This window comes from Strongylocentrotus purpuratus, unplaced genomic scaffold (assembly GCF_000002235.5).
Source record: "Strongylocentrotus purpuratus isolate Spur 01 unplaced genomic scaffold, Spur_5.0 spur5_contig_850, whole genome shotgun sequence".
NCBI lineage: Eukaryota > Metazoa > Echinodermata > Echinoidea > Camarodonta > Strongylocentrotidae > Strongylocentrotus > Strongylocentrotus purpuratus.
Window position 1 is genome coordinate 1,560,786 of NW_022145558.1, and position 19,965 is coordinate 1,580,750.

The 19,965-nt window shown below is 39.3% G+C and overlaps 1 protein-coding gene across 1 annotated transcript; it reads right to left on the reverse strand.

The window, feature by feature from the left end:
- Window positions 1–1,051: 1,051 nt before the first annotated feature.
- On the reverse strand, window positions 1,052–11,464 carry LOC105445277. The gene is made up of 9 exons (XM_030993885.1): window positions 10,970–11,464; window positions 8,990–10,918; window positions 5,701–8,614; window positions 4,740–5,054; window positions 4,303–4,631; window positions 3,603–3,806; window positions 2,906–3,063; window positions 1,732–1,766; window positions 1,052–1,380 (listed from the first exon to the last, which is right to left on the reverse strand). Exons 1-9 carry the CDS (start codon window positions 11,462–11,464, stop codon window positions 1,052–1,054), a joined length of 6,708 nt encoding a protein of 2,235 aa, XP_030849745.1.
- Between the last annotated feature and the right edge of the window lie 8,501 nt (window positions 11,465–19,965).

A 19,965-nucleotide genomic window follows, 5' to 3' on the forward strand; every position in this document is an offset into this window, starting at 1 on the left:
TTGGTGAACATTAATGTATGTGTGTTTTAATGAAAAAAATAGTAGATATTTAATTGACATTACTTAATATGACAGATATTTATGCCATACCCAAGAGTTTCCATGAGGTTTGTTGGCCATACGAAACTCCAGCGGCATTTCCCTACACTGTGGCATAATCTTTGGAAGAAAAGGCATGAAGGACATTTGTTTGCTTTTCATGTAGAACAGATTTGTAATGAAGGCCGGAAATACTATTGTAAAGTGCTCCAGTAAAAACTCCACATGGTTGCATGTAACCAGACAGGTTCTTGAAGTTTGTACAATGCGATCAGCTTCTCCTTCTGTAAATAAAAAATGAAATGAATTGAATACAAAAACATTAGTAGTAGTAGTAGTTGTTGTTGTGGTAGTAGTATGATTACATTTAGTTCTTTCTTCAATATCAGTGGAAACATTACTTGTTTTTTTGGTAAGCTTTCACTCGCTGAGCTACAAGCTTCTTCAGACCTTTGTATTTCTTTCCACTGTTTGTAAAGAAACAAGGAATTTTCAAGCTACATCACCGATCAGATGAACCTCTTTGTTGATTTAGTGGAAGTCAAGGTTGTAGTGATTTGCCACTCGCTACCAAGATGTAAATTGGTACCTTGCAATTACTGGGGTAATAATAATCGTAGGGTTATAAGGATAAGTAGCATTAATGCTGATGATTCTTGCGTGAGTGAAATTGATATTATTATCATTATTATTATTAGTAGTAGTACTAGTACTAGTAGAAGTAGTATTATTATAATCATCAGTATCATTATTATTATTATATTTACTACTACTGTAAATATTCACCCTGTTCTAGATCCTAGTCGAATTATCATTCTGTCTATCTATGATCCTTTACCCCACCCAGTTGTTAAATGGGTATCTGCTCAGATGATTTCAGTTTGCATGCCTGTTAAATGACCACTGGCTGGAATGCTCTCCATTTAGTTGGAGGGTATGTGGTATTATTACAACTGAAAATTAAACTATTTTCTTCTGATTTCGACATGTCAATGAACTTTCTGTTTCTTGATCACATTGCCTTACCGTGATTCCAGAAGTACAATACGACCTGCACTTTTGTCGGATCAATGAGGTTAGCACAATGAGGAATCTTCAATCTGACAGGTTTCTCTGATACAAATTGTAATCCTGAAGGAAGACACTGGAAGCCATAGGTAAGAACCGTCTCATCGGGTCTCAGAGTGATTGCAGATGGAATGTTTTTGAGAACATCTAAAGTGATCGTTTCACTAGAACCCTCTTGCAGCGCACCGGGAGGGATGGAAAGAGTGAACCCGAATGGCGGGATCTGTAGCTCTCCTCCAGTATGGTCAAAGATCCCTTCACAATGGTATTTGTCTACGGTTAAAATCAAATTCATTGCAAAAGACGATCTGACAGATTAGAAGAAGGTGTAAAGGCTACGAGCCATTAAATCCCACGCATGGACCCCCACATTCCTTCAAATACTCTCACGTTATGTCCCTCATTACTACACATTTCCCTTTTTTGTAATATATGTTCAGCACGTATAAAAAATGCATGACAATATTTATATCTGGAGTTACAAATTAAATGAGATAACTGTTCTTGTTTTTACAATGCACCCACGTCAATCAAAATCAAAATGAAAACCTTATTAATCATATATTTGTCATTATTTGTTTATGATAATGTATGTTAAATTATTTATTTAAAATAGAGTGTTACCTCGATGAGCTCTGATGATGTCCATGGCAGGAGACCTGAGAATTTATGCAAATGACAACAAAGAAAAGTGATATTAACATATTGTTTCAACCTTCAAGATATGCTTGGGCAAGAAAAAGGTGTTTGATCAAATATCCACAGATCTTTTACCCATGGAGAGGTCTTACGTTCTGCATTTAAGAATAGTCATTGCTAAAGTAATGAAGGTGCTTCATATATGACTACTTTCTGTTTTCCTTCTAGGAAAGAATACTTCCACCTGTGTACAATATAATAAACTGTTGGTGCATAAATGAATAAATACTTTCATGAACACATATTCAGCGTTCATCTCAATGCTTTAAAAAAAGTATTTTTTGAATAGTTTTACAATATCTACAAACTCGTTTATATAATCATCAGGAATACTGACATTTAAGACATGGCCAGGACAAAACGGGACATATGTTATGTATGGGACAATTAGCGTTCTTAAACGCATTTTTGCACACACTTTTGTCAATAAAGACTCAACTATCTAAAGAAAAAAAAAATCAAACAAAAGTCAGCACAACTAATATTTCAACTTGCCAACAAAATATCTGACTAAAATTTTAAATAAATTACTGCACTTTTGAGTATTACTCTTTATTCTAGTGTTCATATTGGCTGAATTCAATTTGAACACTTTTTAATGGATCTGCCGAGGTGAAATTGCCCTATTTAATCCGCGTTTGATAATAAACCTTGGTACCAACCGTAGATATACCTCGGCTGGAAACCCAAATCCAAATTTAAGAAAGCCAAGTTAATAATTTTCATTTGTTTTTTAAATAATAAACACACTTTACCAGTAAGAGTGTATCTGACTAAAGTTTTTTTAAACAGTATTATCAACTAGTCACTGGGCACTTTGCAGTGCACACTCCACTCCCTGTGGAGCCTTTTAGCCAGTTACACTGTTGTTTGGTCGTGCGCAAGCTAATCAAATCACATAGGCGTTCACATCCTAGCAGGTACACATTTACTACTTGGATGGAGTGGAGCATTGTATATAACAAATGCCCAAGGACATACATGTCATGCAGAGAATCTAAAGAACCCACGACCTTTGGCATTTTAAGTCGAGTGTTTAAATCACTTGACTATTACACCGCTTCTATATTTGTTCCAAATTAATATAATACTCCCTCACCTTGAGAATATCATCTGGCGAATGACTTCATCCTTGGCATAGTGGACTGGTAGGTTGCCTTGGTTATCCTTGATGTCCGGCTTTGCTCCATGATCCAAGAGATAGAAGACCAGGGCCTTCCTGGGAGACAATTCATTCTGATAGAACTCTTCTGAGATCTAAAAGAATTATCAATAGAAACGGTTGTCTAAACTTTGGGAGGCCTTTGTGTTTTAGAAGATTTATCCACAGATTCATAATTCCGAACATTTTGTTCTGTTTTTTGCTCATGGTTCGTTTACGTTTATAATTCCAAAAGTTAAAAAGGTATCATTACTCCAAAGGTTGTTAATCCGCAAAATGGAATAAGGTTCGTTATTCCAAAGGGTCTGTAATTCTAAAAAGTGTTACAGAATTGTTGTCATTTTTGCAATTATGAGCTTAATTTTATTTTCAGACTTACAAATCCTCTTTAGTTTTCAGAATTATATGAATCCTATTTCATTTTTCAAGAATAAGACCTCTTTTTTGTAATGTAGTTTTAGAGACTTATTCATTGTTAAATTGCTATGCTCACTCATGTGTGAATGGTATGATTCCAATTGCATAATTGTAGTAAGCGATTTGGTTAGTGTAGTAAATTACTGCACAGCAATTTTCGCTGGAGCAAGTGTCGTACAATCCCAGGAATAGTGTGTTCTTGAGTTCATCATCTTACCTTTTGGAGTGCTGACGTTGCTTCAACTTTGCTGTCCTCCCGACCTGAAAGACTGATGGCTTCGTGAAGACAGGTCTGTCCGTCTATGGACTGGATGTTGAGATCGGCGCCATGAGAAACTAATGTCTCGATGATGGAGGTGTAGCCATTTTGCGTGGCTAAATGAACTGCTGTGCAGCCTTTCTGGGGATGTTGCCAAACAACCTGGGTAAAACAACAGCCTCAAGAAATCAAAATCTAAAAACAAAATCAGGCTTTATTATGCATATAAGCAGTTTCTTTTCTAGTTTTTCATATGTTTAATCACCATATAGATATACATATACTCAGATATTCAAATGTAAGCGATTATTAAACAGTCAAACCTGCATGTTAAGGTCACCCATGGGAAACAAGAACAGTGGCCACTGTAGACAGGTCCTCAAACACACATTTCTTTCTCGAGGGAAGCAAAATAAACGGCCACCTTACAAAGGTGCTTTCATAGAGAGGTAGCCACTAAGACATGTTTGACTTACATGTCTATGCACTTGTACAATATAGGTTTTGAGAAATCCTTGTGGAATCATTTTAACCTTTTTCATAATTCAGACAATCAGGATTATAACGGCTGGAGACTGGCTAACCCTTTTTGATTTATAGTGGTATGGTTTTGATAATTTTTGTTCATATGAAATTATAGGAATACAAAATCAAATACCTTCTTCTCATCTCCAGTTAAACCCTCAGTATCTGCACGGCCATTTGAAGAAGAAGGGTGTTTCTGCCCTTCAGCACACCACGTATCTGTACTCGTCCCATGCACTTGGTCTTGTTCTGCAGCGAGTTGCAACGTAGTCTGATCGGGTTTAATCAGATTTACTTCAGCTCCGTGCTCCAATAGATATCTTGTGACATCGGTATGTCCATTTGCAGCAGACAAATGCAATGCAGATGATCCCTTCTTGGTAACCTTGCTAACATCTGCAAGTTGGTGAAGTAGATACTTCATGACATCGATGTGGCCATTCTGAGCAGCAATGTGCAAGGGAGTTCAACCGTCATTGTCTGTCGCATTAATGTCGGCTCCGTGGTTGAGCAAGCCTTTCGTGATATCGATATGGCCATTCTGCACTCCGACATGTAGGGCTGTAGAACCTTTCTCCTTGGTGGCTCCGTTGACATCTGCTTCTCGCCTAAGCAAATGCTCGGTAACGTCGCCACGGCCAATGAATGCAGCAACATGTAAAGGAGAGATACCATCAGCATCCCCTTTTGCTACTTCAGCTCCTTGTCCAAGTAGATAATCTACAACATCAAGATGACCCATTTGCGCAGCAAAGTGAAGAGCAGTCCAGCCAACATTGTTGCTTTCGTTCACATCAGCTCCTTGACTGATCAGATACCGAACAACTGCAAGACAGCCACCTTCTGTAGCATATTGTAATGATGTGCGACCAACTGTTCTGCTTCCTTGACTTTCAAGAAGATTTTGATAGTCAAAATTAGACCCTGTAAGTGGCATTCGCACAATAGCCATTCCCCCTTATAATGTCTTATCCTTATCGCCATCTTGATATTTGCGTCTACCAAGACCACTTTCTGGAGCACCTCTAAAGACAGTGAGAGAATCAACAAGTCTGCTAACTGCACGATCTACATGACTCTGCATACATCGCACAACATCATAGTGACCATACTGTCCATCAAATTGTAATACGACAGAGTCACATACACTTCTCTTATTCAGTTCAGAGCCTTGGCTTATCAGATACTTCGTAATGTCGATCTGACCAGCATATAAAGCAAAATGGAGGGCAGTTATTCCATCTGCGTCGCAATTACCTGCCTCAACTCCATGAACGATTAGAGATTTGACGATATCTAAATGACCAGACGCTGATGCAAAATGTAGGGCAGTCACTCCGTATTCATTTCCTTTATTCATATCGGCCCCTTCACTGATCAAATATTCCACGACATCCAAGTTCCCTTTCTCTGAGGCATTATGCAAAGCACACCCACCAAAGTCATTGCTAGAATTCACATCAGCTCCTTGACTTAGCAAATATTTTGTCAAGGTGTCCATTACTTGCTGCAATGTGTAAGGCTGTCCAACCAAAAGAACCAGCTTTCTCCAGCTCGGCTCCTTGACTGACCTGATCTTTCATGGCATCAAGATCGCCTCTCTCTGCAGCGGAATGCAACTCCGTCCAATGAATTATATTTGATTTGGCCAGCTCAGCTTGCTGAGTAAGCAAGGCACTTGAAACATGAACATGACCAGCAGCTGCGGCAAGGTATAATGCTGACCATCCCTTTTTATTAGCCTTATCAACATCAGCTCCATGACTGATCAGATATTCGGTGACATGAAGATGACCATTCTGTGCTGCCGAATGTAAAGGGGTACAGCCATCCAGATTGCCCTTATTTACCTCGGCTCCTTGACTGAGGAGAAATTCGATCACATGAAGATGACCATTCTGTGCTGCCGAATGTAAAGGGGTCCGGCCATCATTTATGCTCTTATTCACCTCAGCTCCTTGACTGATCAGTTCTTTGACAACATCAAAATGACCATTCTGCGAAGATAGATATATTGCAGTCCGACCATTATTTGTGCTGTTATTCACCACAGCACCTTTACTAATCAATTCTTTGACGACATCAAGATGACCATTCTGTGAAGCTAGATGCAATGCAGTCACACCGTCATTTGTGCTGCTATTCACGTTAGCACCTTGACTGGTCAACTCTTTGACAACATCTAGATGATCACCATGTGAAGCTCGATATAATGCAGTCCAACCATCATTTGAGCTGTTATTCACCACAGCTCCTTGACTGATCAATTCTTTGACGACATTAAGATGGCCACCATGTGAAGCCAGATGTAATGCAGTCGAACCGTCATTTGTGCTGCTATTCACGTTAGCACCTTGACTGATCAATTCTTTGACGACATCAAGATGACCATTCTGCGAAGCTAGATGTAATGCAGCCAAACTGTCATTTGTGCTGTTATTCACCACAGCACCTTGACTGATCAACTCCTTGACAACATCTAGATGACCATTCTGTGAAGCCAGATGTAATACCGTCACACCGTCATCTGTGCTGATATTTACGTTAGCACCTTGACTGGTCAACTCTTTGACGACATTAAGATGGCCACAATGTGACGCTCGATATAATGCAGTCCAACCATCATTTGAGCTGTTATTCACCACAGCTCCTTGACTGATCAATTCTTTGACGACATTTAGATGGCCACCATGTGAAGCCAGATGTAATGCAGTCGAACCGTCATTTGTGCTGCTATTCACGTTAGCACCTTGACTGATCAATTCTTTGACGACATCAAGATGACCATTCTGCGAAGCTAGATGTAATGCAGCCAAACTGTCATTTGTGCTGTTATTCACCACAGCACCTTGACTGATCAACTCCTTGACAACATCTAGATGACCATTCTGTGAAGCCAGATGTAATACCGTCAAACCGTCATTTGTGCTGCTATTCACGTTAGCGCCTTGACTGATCAACTCTTTGACAACATAAAGATGACCACAATGTGACGCTCGATATAATGCACTCCAACCGTCATTTGTGCTGTTATTCACCTCAGCACCTTGACTTATCAACACTTTGACGACATCCAGATGACCATTCTTCGAAGCCAGATGTAATGCAGTCAAACCGTCATTCATGCTGCTATTCACGTTAGCACCTTGACTGATCAACTCTTTGAAAACGTAAAGATGACCATTCTGTGAAGCTAGATGTAATGCAGCCAAACTGTCATTTGTGCTGTTATTCACCACAGCACCTTGACTGATAAACTCCTTGACAACATCTAGATGACCATTCTGTGAAGCCAGATGTAATACCGTCACACCGTCATCTGTGCTGATATTCACGTTAGCACCTTGACTGGTCAACTCTTTGACGACATTAAGATGGCCACAATGTGACGCTCGATATAATGCAGTCCAACCATCATTTGAGCTGTTATTCACCACAGCTCCTTGACTGATCAATTCTTTGACGACATTTAGATGGCCACCATGTGAAGCCAGATGTAATGCAGTCACACCGTTATTTGTGCTGTTATTCACCACAGCACCTTGACTGATCAACTCTTTGACAACATCTAGATGACCACCATGTGAAGCTCGATATAATGCAGTCCAGCCATTACTTGTGCTGTTATTCACCACAGCACCTTTACTGATCAATTCTTTGACGACATCAAGATGACCATTCTGTGAAGCCAGATGTAATACCGTCACACCGTCATCTGTGTTGAAATTCACGTTAGCACCTTGACTGGTCAACTCTTTGACGACATTAAGATGGCCACAATGTGACGCTCGATATAATGCAGTCCAACCATCATTTGAGCTGTTATTTACCACGCCTCCTTGACTGAGGAGATATTCGATCACATGAAGATGACCATTCTGTGCTGCCGAATGTAAAGGGGTCCGGCCATCATTTATGCTCTTATTTACCTCAGCTCCTTGACTGATCAGTTCTTTGACAACATCTAGATGACCACCATGTGAAGCTCGATATAATGCAGTCCAGCCATTATTTGTGCTGTTATTCACCACAGCACCTTTACTGATCAATTCTTTGACGACATCAAGATGACCATTCTGTGAAGCCAGATGTAATACCGTCACACCGTCATCTGTGCTGATATTCACGTTAGCACCTTGACTGGTCAACTCTTTGACGACATTAAGATGGCCACAATGTGACGCTCGATATAATGCAGTCCAACCATCATTTGAGCTGTTATTCACCACAGCTCCTTGACTGATCAATTCTTTGACGACATTAAGATGGCCACCATGTGAAGCCAGATGTAATGCAGTCGAACCGTCATTTGTGCTGCTATTCACGTTAGCACCTTGACTGATCAATTCTTTGACGACATCAAGATGACCATTCTGCGAAGCTAGATGTAATGCAGCCAAACTGTCATTTGTGCTGTTATTCACCACAGCACCTTGACTGATCAACTCTTTGACAACATAAAGATGGCCACAATGTGACGCTCGATATAATGCAGTTCAACCGTCATTTGTGCTGTTATTCACCTCAGCACCTTGACTAATCAACTCTTTGACGACATCCAGATGACCATTATTCGAAGCCAGATGTAATGCAGTCACACCGTTATTTGTGCTGTTATTCACCACAGCCCCTTGACTAATCAACTCTTTGACGACATTTAGATGACCATTCTGCGAAGCTAGATGAAATGCAGTCACACCGTCAATTGTGCGGCTATTTACCTCACAACCTTGACTGATCAATTTTTTGACGACATCAAGATGGCCACAATGTGAAGCTAGGTGTAATGCAGTCAAACCGTCATTTGTGCTGTTATTTACCACAGCACCTTGACTGATTAGTTCTATGACGACATCAAGATTACCACAACATGAAGCTAGATGTAATGCAGTCACACCGTCATCTGTGCTCATATTCACCACAGCACCTTGACTGATCAGTTCTTTGACGACATCAAGATGACCATTTTGTAAAGCCAGATGTAATGCAGTCAAACCTTCATTTGTGCTGCTATTCACCGCAGCACCTCGACTGATCAAATCTTTGACGACATGAAGATGACCATTCAGCGAAGCTAGATGTAATGCAGACCAACCGTCATTTGTGCTGTTATTCACCGCAGCACCTTGACTGATCAAATCTTTGACGACATCAAGATGACCATTCTGCGAAGCTAGATGTAATGCAGTCAAACCGTCATTTGTGCTGTTATTGAACACAGCACCTTCACTGATCAACTCTTTGACGACACCACGATGGCCACAATGTGAAGCTAGATGTAATGCAGTCACACCGTCATCTGTGCTGTTATTCACCCAAGCACATTGACTGATCAGTTCTTTGACGACATCAAGATGATCATTATGTGAAGCTAGATGTAATGCAGTCACACCGTCATCTGTGCTGTTATTCACCTCAGCACCTTGACTGATCAGTTCTTTGACGACATCAAGACGACCATTCTTCGAAGCTAGATGTAATACCGTTGCACCGTCATCTGTGGTGTTATTCACCTCAGCACCTTGACTGATCAGTTTTCTGACGACCTTTAGATGACCATTCTGCGAAGCTAGATGTAATGCAGTCCAGCCATTATTTGTGCTGGTATTCACCATAGCATCTTGACTAATCAACTCTTTGACGACATCAAGATGATGATTCTGTGAAGCCAGATGTAATGCAGTCCAACCGTCATTTTCAACTTTATTTATCACAGCACCTTCACTGATAAGTTCTTTGACGACTTTAAGATGACCATTCTGTGAAGCCAGATGTAATGCCGTCAAACCTTCATTTGTGCTGTTTTTCACCACAGCACCTTGACTGATCAGTTCTTTGACGACATTAAGATGACCATTCTGTGAAACCAGATGTAATGCAGTCACATCGTCATTTGTGCTGTTATTTACCGCAGCACCTCGACTGATCAACTCTTTGACGACACCACGATGACCATTCTGTGAAGCCAGATGTAATGCAGTCACACCCTCATTTGTGCTGTTATTCACCACAGCACCTTGACTGATCAATTCTTTGACGACATTAAGACGACCATTCTGTGAAGCCAGATATAATGCAGTCCAACCGTCATTTGTGCTGTTATTGACCACAGCACCTTCACTGATCAACTCTTTGACGACACCAAGATGGCCACAATGTGTAGCTAGATGCAATGCAGTCACACCGTCATATGTGCTGTTATTCACCAAAGCACATTGACTGATCAGTTCTTTGACGACATCAAGACGACCATTCTGCGAAGCTAGATGTAATACTGTCGCACCGTCATCTGTGGTGTTATTCACCTCAGCACCTTGACTGATCAGTTCTCTGACGACATTAAGATGACCATTCTGCGAAGCTAGATGTAATGCAGTCCAGCCATTATTTGTGCTGTTATTCACCACAGCACCTTGACTGATCAATTCTTTGACGACATCAAGACGACCATTCTGTGAAGCCAGATATAATGCAGTCCAACCGTCATTTGTACTGTTATTGACCACAGCACCTTCACTGATCAACTCTTTGACGACACCAAGATGGCCACAATGTGTAGCTAGATGTAATGCAGTCACACCGTCATATGTGCTGTTATTCACCAAAGCACATTGACTGATCAGTTCTTTGACGACATCAAGACGACCATTCTGCGAAGCTAGATGTAATACTGTCGCACCGTCATCTGTGGTGTTATTCACCTCAGCACCTTGACTGATCAGTTCTCTGACGACATTAAGATGACCATTCTGCGAAGCTAGATGTAATGCAGTCTAGCCATTATTTGTGCTGTTATTCACCACAGCACCTTGACTGATCAACTCTTTGACGACATCAATATGACCATTCTGTGAAGCCAGATGTAATGTACTCCAATCGTCATTTTCAACTTTATTCACGACAGCACCTTTACTGATCAATTCTTTGACGACATCAAGATGACCATTCTGTGAAGCTATATGTAATGCCGTCACACCATCATCTGTGCTGTTATTCACCTGGTCACCTTGACTTATCAGTTCTTTGACGATATCAAGATGGCCACCATATGCAGCTAGAAATAATGCAGTGAAACAGTCATTTGAGCTGATATTCATCACAGCGCCTTGACGGATCAATTCTTTGACGACATCACGGTGGCCACCATGTGAAACTAGATGTAATGCAGTCAAACCGTCATTTGTGCTGTAATTCACCTTAACACCTTGACTGATCAATTCTTTGACGACATCAAAATGACCATTCTCTACAGCTTGATGTAATGCAGTCCACCCATGATTTTTACTGTAATTCATCTCGGCGCCTCTCCCGATCAGTTTTTGGATGGGGTCAAGTCGTTCATTCTGCACAGCACTACGTAGTACACTCTGCAAATCATGATCACTGTAATCTTGTTTATTTCCCTCCATACTGTCACTGGCGTATTGAAAGGGAGGCTTCAAACCTTGGTTATTTGTAATTCGGTACCATGGTGATTTACAAGTGTTGCTAAAATTAAAAGATTTTCTGGTTTTTGTCCTTCTGCACCTCAACAAGCTGTTGCTCATAGCGCCACTTCATACTGTCTCTGTGGATTAGACTTTTAGCGTAGCACTTTTTTTTGGGGGGGGGTTGGGGGGTTGGGTGTCTCTCTCCTGGCTTTTGAAGTATTGTACAAGTTAATGAATCCATCAAAATCCTTGAGAGCTGTTTTTCATTTTTTTTCACTTCTTGCTGTATCTTTTCATTTTTGCCACATTCCTAGAGGAAGCTGGAAGCTGAGACATCAGTTTATCACCGAAACACCTACAAAAATGAACATGTTTAAATATTTTTTACATTGATACATACAATTGCTTTTTATGTAGTGCAAAATCCAAACAAATATTGCTCAACTTACATTGCATGACAAATTAATGCTAAAGACAAATAAAAAACAAAAAAAGGAAAAGAAATAGACATAACAGTCAGGTATTAAAAAAAAGATGTGTCTTAAGTTCTCCTTAAACGAGTCGATCGATGTGAAAGTGCGGACAAAAGATTTCGAGTTGAGACGTATTAACCTATGTAGTATATAATCATTTAAATAGTGGGGCTGATATTAAGATCGGGTTGGTGTGTCCAAAAGAATGGATAGATAATTGGGTGAAGAGTTATTAAAGCATTCATAGACTACTGGTGAATTAGGTGTTTAGAAGTAAAGTAACCACATATCCGATGACAGTGAATTTTACCTGAATTTTTATTATTCATTTCACTAATCTAAACATATTGATGTAAGAAAAATGCAGTAATTAAAATTAATCACTACCACCTAAAATCTAACCGATTGATCAAATAACCAATAAAGATGAAAGTCGTGATGATACGCAAAACAATCCTGAAATAAAATTGGTCAAAAACTGTCATTTTTATGTTAAAGATAAAGTTGAGTTCTGGTCATGCGATTGCATTGTGACAGAAAAGGTGTGGAATGGATCAGAAAAAGTTGATCATGTAGCATGTAAGTATTGGTGTGTACTGCAAGGTTTTGGAGTCATCAAAATCATAATAAATTTGGCCCAGTCTTGGTAAAGTAACAAGCACTGTACACAGAAAGATGTGTATGGGACTACACAAATGGTGTCGGGGCTACTAATTTTGATTTCCTTATCTTTCTATGCTCATTACTCAGCCAGTATACATTTTCTACCAAAATTGTTTGGAAAATTACATTTATTTGTAAATTTCTTTTTTTTACCAGAACTCAAGTTTATCTTTAAGCGAAGATTTTAATGGTAAACATTCATATAAATTCAAGAAGCCTTCAAAAATAATTAATCAGTTTAATTCACTTTTGTCACCTCTTGAATTGAACTTCGGTTTCATGGCAGGATCTGAAACTTGGTTTGATTTAAATACAATTTGTATAGGATTTTGACAACTATTCTCTGGTTCATATTTGTAGACAAGATAAAATTGCAGGTACAGTGTAGAATTGCTGAGTAATGCAGGAATGTAATTTATAATATATTAAGAAATGACTTATGTCATGTATTACAAGGAATTATAAAATGACATTGATTTTAACAAAATCAGTCACAATAACAAATCCATTGTTGTAGCATGGTTAAATCGGCTAATAAATAATGATATACTAGATTTTTACTGATAAAACAAATAACATACAATAATTATTGGGAAGTGAAAAGAGCGGAATTTACCTAATGGGTGGCTTTAGTATAAATGTGCTAAATTACAGTTTACAAAGCTAAACTAATGAATTATTAGAATTTCTTTCAACATGTAACCATTGATAACAAAAACAACTCGTATATCAGTAACTGAACTTCTTTTATTGATAATATCTATACCAATACACTTCTATAAAAACAAATTCAAAAATTCAAAATGGCATAATTTATGAGGATCTTTCTGATCACCGACAGATATTTGCTCTTGTTCTTTTAATTGTTATTATTTATTGTTGTTTTAGTTTATAGGCGTTTGTCATTCAGAAGTGAATATTTACGCCTATTCTCTTAGGATTTTTTCCCCTTTAGAATTAGATTTACTTATTTTAATAATTAGCTTGGATAAATTGGATTTTTAAAAGTTAAACTGTTTATGTTGAAGAATTCAGTGGCTGGCAAAGAAAAAGGCATATCGGCTATATAGGACGCCCAAGGACCAGCTCGGACACGGTACATTGTCACAAGCTTCTCAACTCAGCCTATAATGCTGAGCCTAGGCCCTCCGACGTCCACCAATAAGTATAGTCGTCTTCACCGCGTTTCTTCAAAATATTTGTCCGAAAACCAATAAGAAAAAGAACATATACTGTTACACATGAAGATTCTAAAAGTTAATATAGGCAGTTCTCTCTTCTATTATATATATATGTTTTCCTTTTCACTTTTCTTCTTCTTTATGTAGATCTATCACTCACTGTAACAAAGCGAAACATCTTGGGCTCAAATATTTATGTGCGGTCAGGCGCGCCGGGAGCAGTTTGGGATTGGCATCACCACCACTCTTACACGTTACATGCAGGCCCAGCGGAACGTTTTTCAAAGTGGAGTATTATTTTTTTTTATTTAAGTTTTATTTCCACATTAACTGCATATGAAAAAAATTTACAAAGTAAGGCATATACAAGGTAACAAAACATGTACATAATATTCGATTGATACAACAGTAATCAAAACGATTTAATGGCAAGTCATTAAATACTAACAATTATCTGCAGCAATGAGGAGGAAACCTTGGAAGCATTATGCTTGTAATTAAGGTTCCCTTTACATAATACATTTGTTTCATAATATATAAAACAAAAAACAAAACAAAAGAACAAAAACGGATGTGTGGTGCAGCCAGCCAACAAGTGTTGATAATACCGATGGTCTCTATCATGATGACCTTAAACATTTTCATACTGGGGTAGAAGTTTATGTTTCATGTGATATTTAAAAGTAATTAAACTTGGCAGCTGTTTGAGCGAAATGTCTAAGGAGTTCCAGTACACAGGACCAGTATAAATCAAAGTTGTCTTTTTTTAGTAAAGCTCTCAGTTGTGTAAGTGAAAAAAGGAAGACTGTCGGGTTGGATAATTATGAAGTTGTTGATTCTTTTGGAATGTCGACGTGATGGCATGAGGAAGTTCGTTAGAATTTAATCGAAACATAAAACAGCCTAAAAAGAAATTATAAAGGTCATGAACTTTCAATATTTTATTTTCTAAAAATAAACTATTAGTGTGGCTAAACCTATTAGTGTGGCAGATTATTCGTATGACGCGTTTTTGAAGTATCAACAATTTGTCCAACTGGTAATTAAACGAATTTCCCCAAGCAAGTATGCCATAGTTAAGGTAAGGCAAGATAAGCGTCGGGTACAAACTTTTCAAAATATGCTTAGGAAAAGACATTTTTAACCCTAAAAAGGCCGGGCTATTTGAGGTCTTAGTACGGCCGGGGGGGGGGCATTATGGCCCCACCCCCTTAAGATCTCGGCCGCGAAAATTTGCACGCATGTCAAGTGAAGTGTATAGAATAATATGATAATTTCAATTTTTTGAAAAATTCCCTCATTTGCATAGTCATGGTAATTTATGCAAATAAAGTCATACAAAACATATTTTTACCCATAAATCATATATTATTCATATTTATGCATTATTTTTTTACTACATACATTAGACCATTCTGAATAACAATGCGACAATTTTTTTTGGAAGAGCCAGCTTATTCCTTATGTTATCCCTTGTTTTGATAATTTCTAATGTTTGTCATTGCTTTTTTAACTCAAGTATTTCATTGTTTTTGTTGTTTTATTTCATGTCTTACTACAATTCAACTATTTTGACTCCCATAAGAATCACCTAAACTTTAAACAAGACCCAATAACCCATATTTGATCTGTTTTTAGGAAAAATTACTTTTCGATATGTTTTGTACACAAATCACGAAAATGAGCGATTTTCGGGCTGACATGCAAAGACAAAAGGTCACGTGACCTTGTAACCGTAGGTCCGATTTTCAAAAAAATTCTTTTAAAAGTTGCGCAAGACTCGAAAGAAAAAAGTGAGCGAGCGGCAGGGCGCCATCTATATGCGGTCCCGAGCAATCGGAAAAATCGTGGAGGGGGGGGGCATAATGGCCCCCCGGCCTTATTAGGGTTAATTTATTGATTATTCCAATGTTCCTTGATAGAGTTTTACTTAAATATAAGTTGTGTTCTTTCCAAGAAAGTTTATTGTTAATGATAAAACCAAGGAATTTTGACGAATCAACTAAGTTTATAATTGTTTCATTGATGTAAACATTGCCAGGCAATCCCGAAATAGAGTTGCTGAAGAGCATACATTGAGTTTTATTTAAGTTCAAGGAAAGTTTGTTGGCACAAATCCACTCTTCAACAAGTTTCATTTCAAGATTTACGGTTTCAAGTAGTGTATTTGGGTTTTTGTGTTAGAAAAACACAGTAGAATCATCAGCAAATAATATAAACGACAAAACATTGGAGATTTGAAAGTCATTCATATAAAATATAAATAGAAGAGGCCCTGAAGGGATCCTTGTGGCACTCCACAAATAATCTGTTGAAAGGCTGAGTCTGCTCTATTTATGGTTACGTATTGTTTCCTACCCCTGAGGTAGCTTTCGAACCACTCCAAGGCCCTTCCACGTATACCGACAGGGGGCTGAGCCCCCGGAAGCTCAGGGTTTTAATATTTAACTACGGTCAGATGAGCATCTTGGAGCCACCTTAGGGCCCTTGGTGAGGTCCAGGGGGCCAATGGCGGATCCAGGGGGGGGGGGGGGTGCCGGGGGGCCCGACCTCCCCCCCTTGAGAAAAAAATCATGTAAAATCACGCGATTTTTACCTTTTTGGGGGTTGGGCCCCCCCCCCTGGGGCTCAAGGGGGGGAGGGGGTGCAAATTTTAAAATTTTCGAGGACCAAAAAAAAAAAAGTGCTCACTACCCCCCCCCCCCCCCTCCCACTGAGCGACTTTTCGGCTGGTTGAGTCGTTGCGATTTTTTTTTGGGACTCCAAAAAAAAAAAAAAAAAGTGTCCGCTTACCCCCCCCCCCCCCCCTCCCCCCCCCCCCCCCCCCCCCCCCCCCCCCCCCCCCCCCCCCCCCACTGAGCGACTTTTCGGCCGGCGCGATTTTCAAATTTTCGGGAGCAAAAAAAAAAAAAGTTGGGCCCCCTCCCCTAAGAAATCCTGGATCCGCGCCTGCAGGGGGCAGAGCCCCCGGAAGCTCAGGGTTTTAATATTTAACTACGGTCAGATGAGCATCCTGGAGCCGCCTTAGGGCCCTTGGTGGGGTCCCCCGGAAGCTCAGGGGTTTAAGGTATTTCATTATCATATTGCTCCGATTGTCTCATTTTCGCTCGCTGGAACATTGCCAGCACAAACTACTGACCTCTACCTCCTGGACGGATCATCGCCTATTCCCATTCACTATACGTTACGTACTAAAAGGCTGAATTGTCTGACCGTTCATGAATATTCATGTTTTTGCTTACCTCGGCAAAATGTTTGCTTTTACTAAATGGAAAAATTACGGTGGGGGGTTGGATAAAATGGACATAATGAACCAGGCAGAAGTGATCTATGATAATTCAGATGTGCTATTCGTTTAAACAAAAAAAGAATTGTTAACGATTTTGTTTGGTACAATTCCATAGGCTAACATGTATGGCTGCTGACTCTGACGACAGGGGGCGTTGTGAAATGAGACTAAACGGAGCTATATGGGTCATATGAGCATACAGGGGCCGCCTTAGGACCCTTGGTGGGGTCCAGGGGCAGAGCCCCCGTAAGCTCTGGGGTTAAGGCATTTAATTGCGGTTATATGAGCATATTTTGATACCTCATTTGTGACATTGGCAGGTTACTTATCTTTTGCTCTGTAACATACTTTTTTCAAGGTTTGAGCCCCCGAGCCCAGCCGTTTTGAAGACCATGACGTAAAGGCTTCTAAATAAGCATATTTTTCGCCCGACTGTAAATTTGGGAATTTCTAATTTTCCAAATAAAGGATAAAAAGGTATGACAACAAATTGAGAAAAAACCCGGAAAATCCTGTAATTTCAGTAACATCTGTAAATTACTGGTAGCGAATAAGAAATAACCCCCCCCCCCCCCCCCATCAATACGCCAGCGTTCAGGGGCTCATGTCTTCTCAGAAGTGACAGATCTAGGCCCCCCCCCCCCCTGGGAAAAAAAACACGTTACTTTTACCTCTTTTTGGAGATGCTCCCCCCCCCCCCCTTGGCGCTCAAGGGGGGGGGGGGGGTGGGGGGGGGGTGATTTTTTCAAATTTTCGATGGACAAACAAAAAAAGTGCTCACCACCCCCCCCCCCCCCCCCAAAAAAAAAGAAGCAAAATATGTCCACGTTATGCGCGTATCGCTATTATTAAAACCTCCATTGATAAATATAGGTGGCATGCGCAATGTTTAGGAAATTTAATTCATGTTAACTTTCCTTTTCTTTGAATGGAATTTTATATGCGAATTAATTCAGGTTTTTATTATTGTTATGTTCTTTTGAGTTAAAAATACAAGCCATCTTTACTCTTTTACTGTTTTTTTTGGGGGGGAAATGCGTTTTGCCCCCCCCCCCCACACTTTTTGGGTTGGGGGAGGGGGCAACTGCCCCCCACCCGCCACCCACTTCTGGCGCCTCTGTGTGCGGTACAAGGTGGTTAGTAGGGGTACAGGTGTACCGGGTGTACCCTTTTAGTTCTAACAGGGTTGAAATTTAAAGAATAAAAGATTCGTCTTTACGAGATTTTATGGCCTGGAGTGAACTCAAAGAATCAGAAAAAATAACTGCCCCGGAGTAGAGTCCTGGGAGTTGTAATAACCATGTTAGGGCAAGTACAGTTGCGGCCATCTCTGCTCTTTAAGAAGATGTGGAATTAGCTAGCCTTTTAGTTTGAGAAACATCATATTAAGGTACATGAAATGCAGCAGCAGCAGAGTCTTTATCCGGTGCTCTTGATCCATCTGTATAAACGTGTAAATAATTATCGTTCTTTTAAAAATAGTTGTAACTCAAGGACAAAACACTTCATAAGAGATTTATTGATAATGAAATTCTATTGCCATTTAAAGAAAATTGGAAACTATTGATTGGTTAAGTGCTGATGGTTGCACTAACATAACAAAGGGTATAATACTTTTCAGATGAATTTAATGATAGTGATGTATGATTTCCCTTCAAGGACTGTTTGCAGCAAAAAAAAATTGCCTCAATTTAAGAAATCTTGGATTACTTGCATATTTCATGTCTCAACCCAGATTCGTTCTTTGTTAAACCTACATCTGTTCATGAACTAATTCAAATGTCTTCTTCCATCAAAACTTCAAAGACGAATGGACTGGATGGTAAATCTCCCCAAAGTTCTAAGAGACTGTATCTACTATACTGTGGTTCCATTGTATGATAATTTCAGAATGTCTGTACTGGTACAAAACCCGACAAATCGAAATAGCCAAAATTGTTCCATTGTATGCACTCCTCTCCATTTTTGCAAAGTTACTTGAAAAACGAGGTTATAAACCGCCTCGTGAATTCCGTGGGGAAAAAATATTTGAATTCCTAAACGGTTTGGTTTTACAAGAATTGTTCTATTTCGCTGAGTGTAATATGTTTTTCTGATTACATTTTACACGTAACTATGGTAAATCTTGTTGTAGAGGTTGCAATTGAGGTTTCAAAAGCACTTGAAACCCTTAACCACCACATCCATCTTAAGAAATTAAACTTGTATGGAATAACAGATTTACCTTAACAATGGTTCCATAGTTACCTAAAAAGGAAACAGAATGTGGTATCAAATCTACAAAGTTAAATTTAAATCTAGGTGTACCACACGGTTCTGTGTTAGGGCCCCGTTTAAATCTTGTATATGTGTGTGATATTGTTAACTCTTCTAATTTTCTGAATGTTTCACTCTGTGCTGATGACACTGCTGTTTCATATTCTCACAAAATATAAACTCTTGGGCCTAAATGAATAAAGAATTACATAACTTAAATGACTGGTTCAAATATAACAAGCTATTTGTTATGCATTATTCCATTCTAAAAAGAAAGATGTGCAATGAGACTGATAACAAACAGTTACTTTCGTATTCATAGTCTACCACAATTTGTTAAACTACAAATATTTCCATTGTTTGAAATTGTAAAACTGAACAAAAAATTGTTTACGTTGAAGCAAATCGCATCGGTTTTCTCCCAATGTTACGTGATATGTTTAGAACAATTCTTGATTCGATAGATATCATACTCATACACGTGATAATCTGTCTGCTTCCATC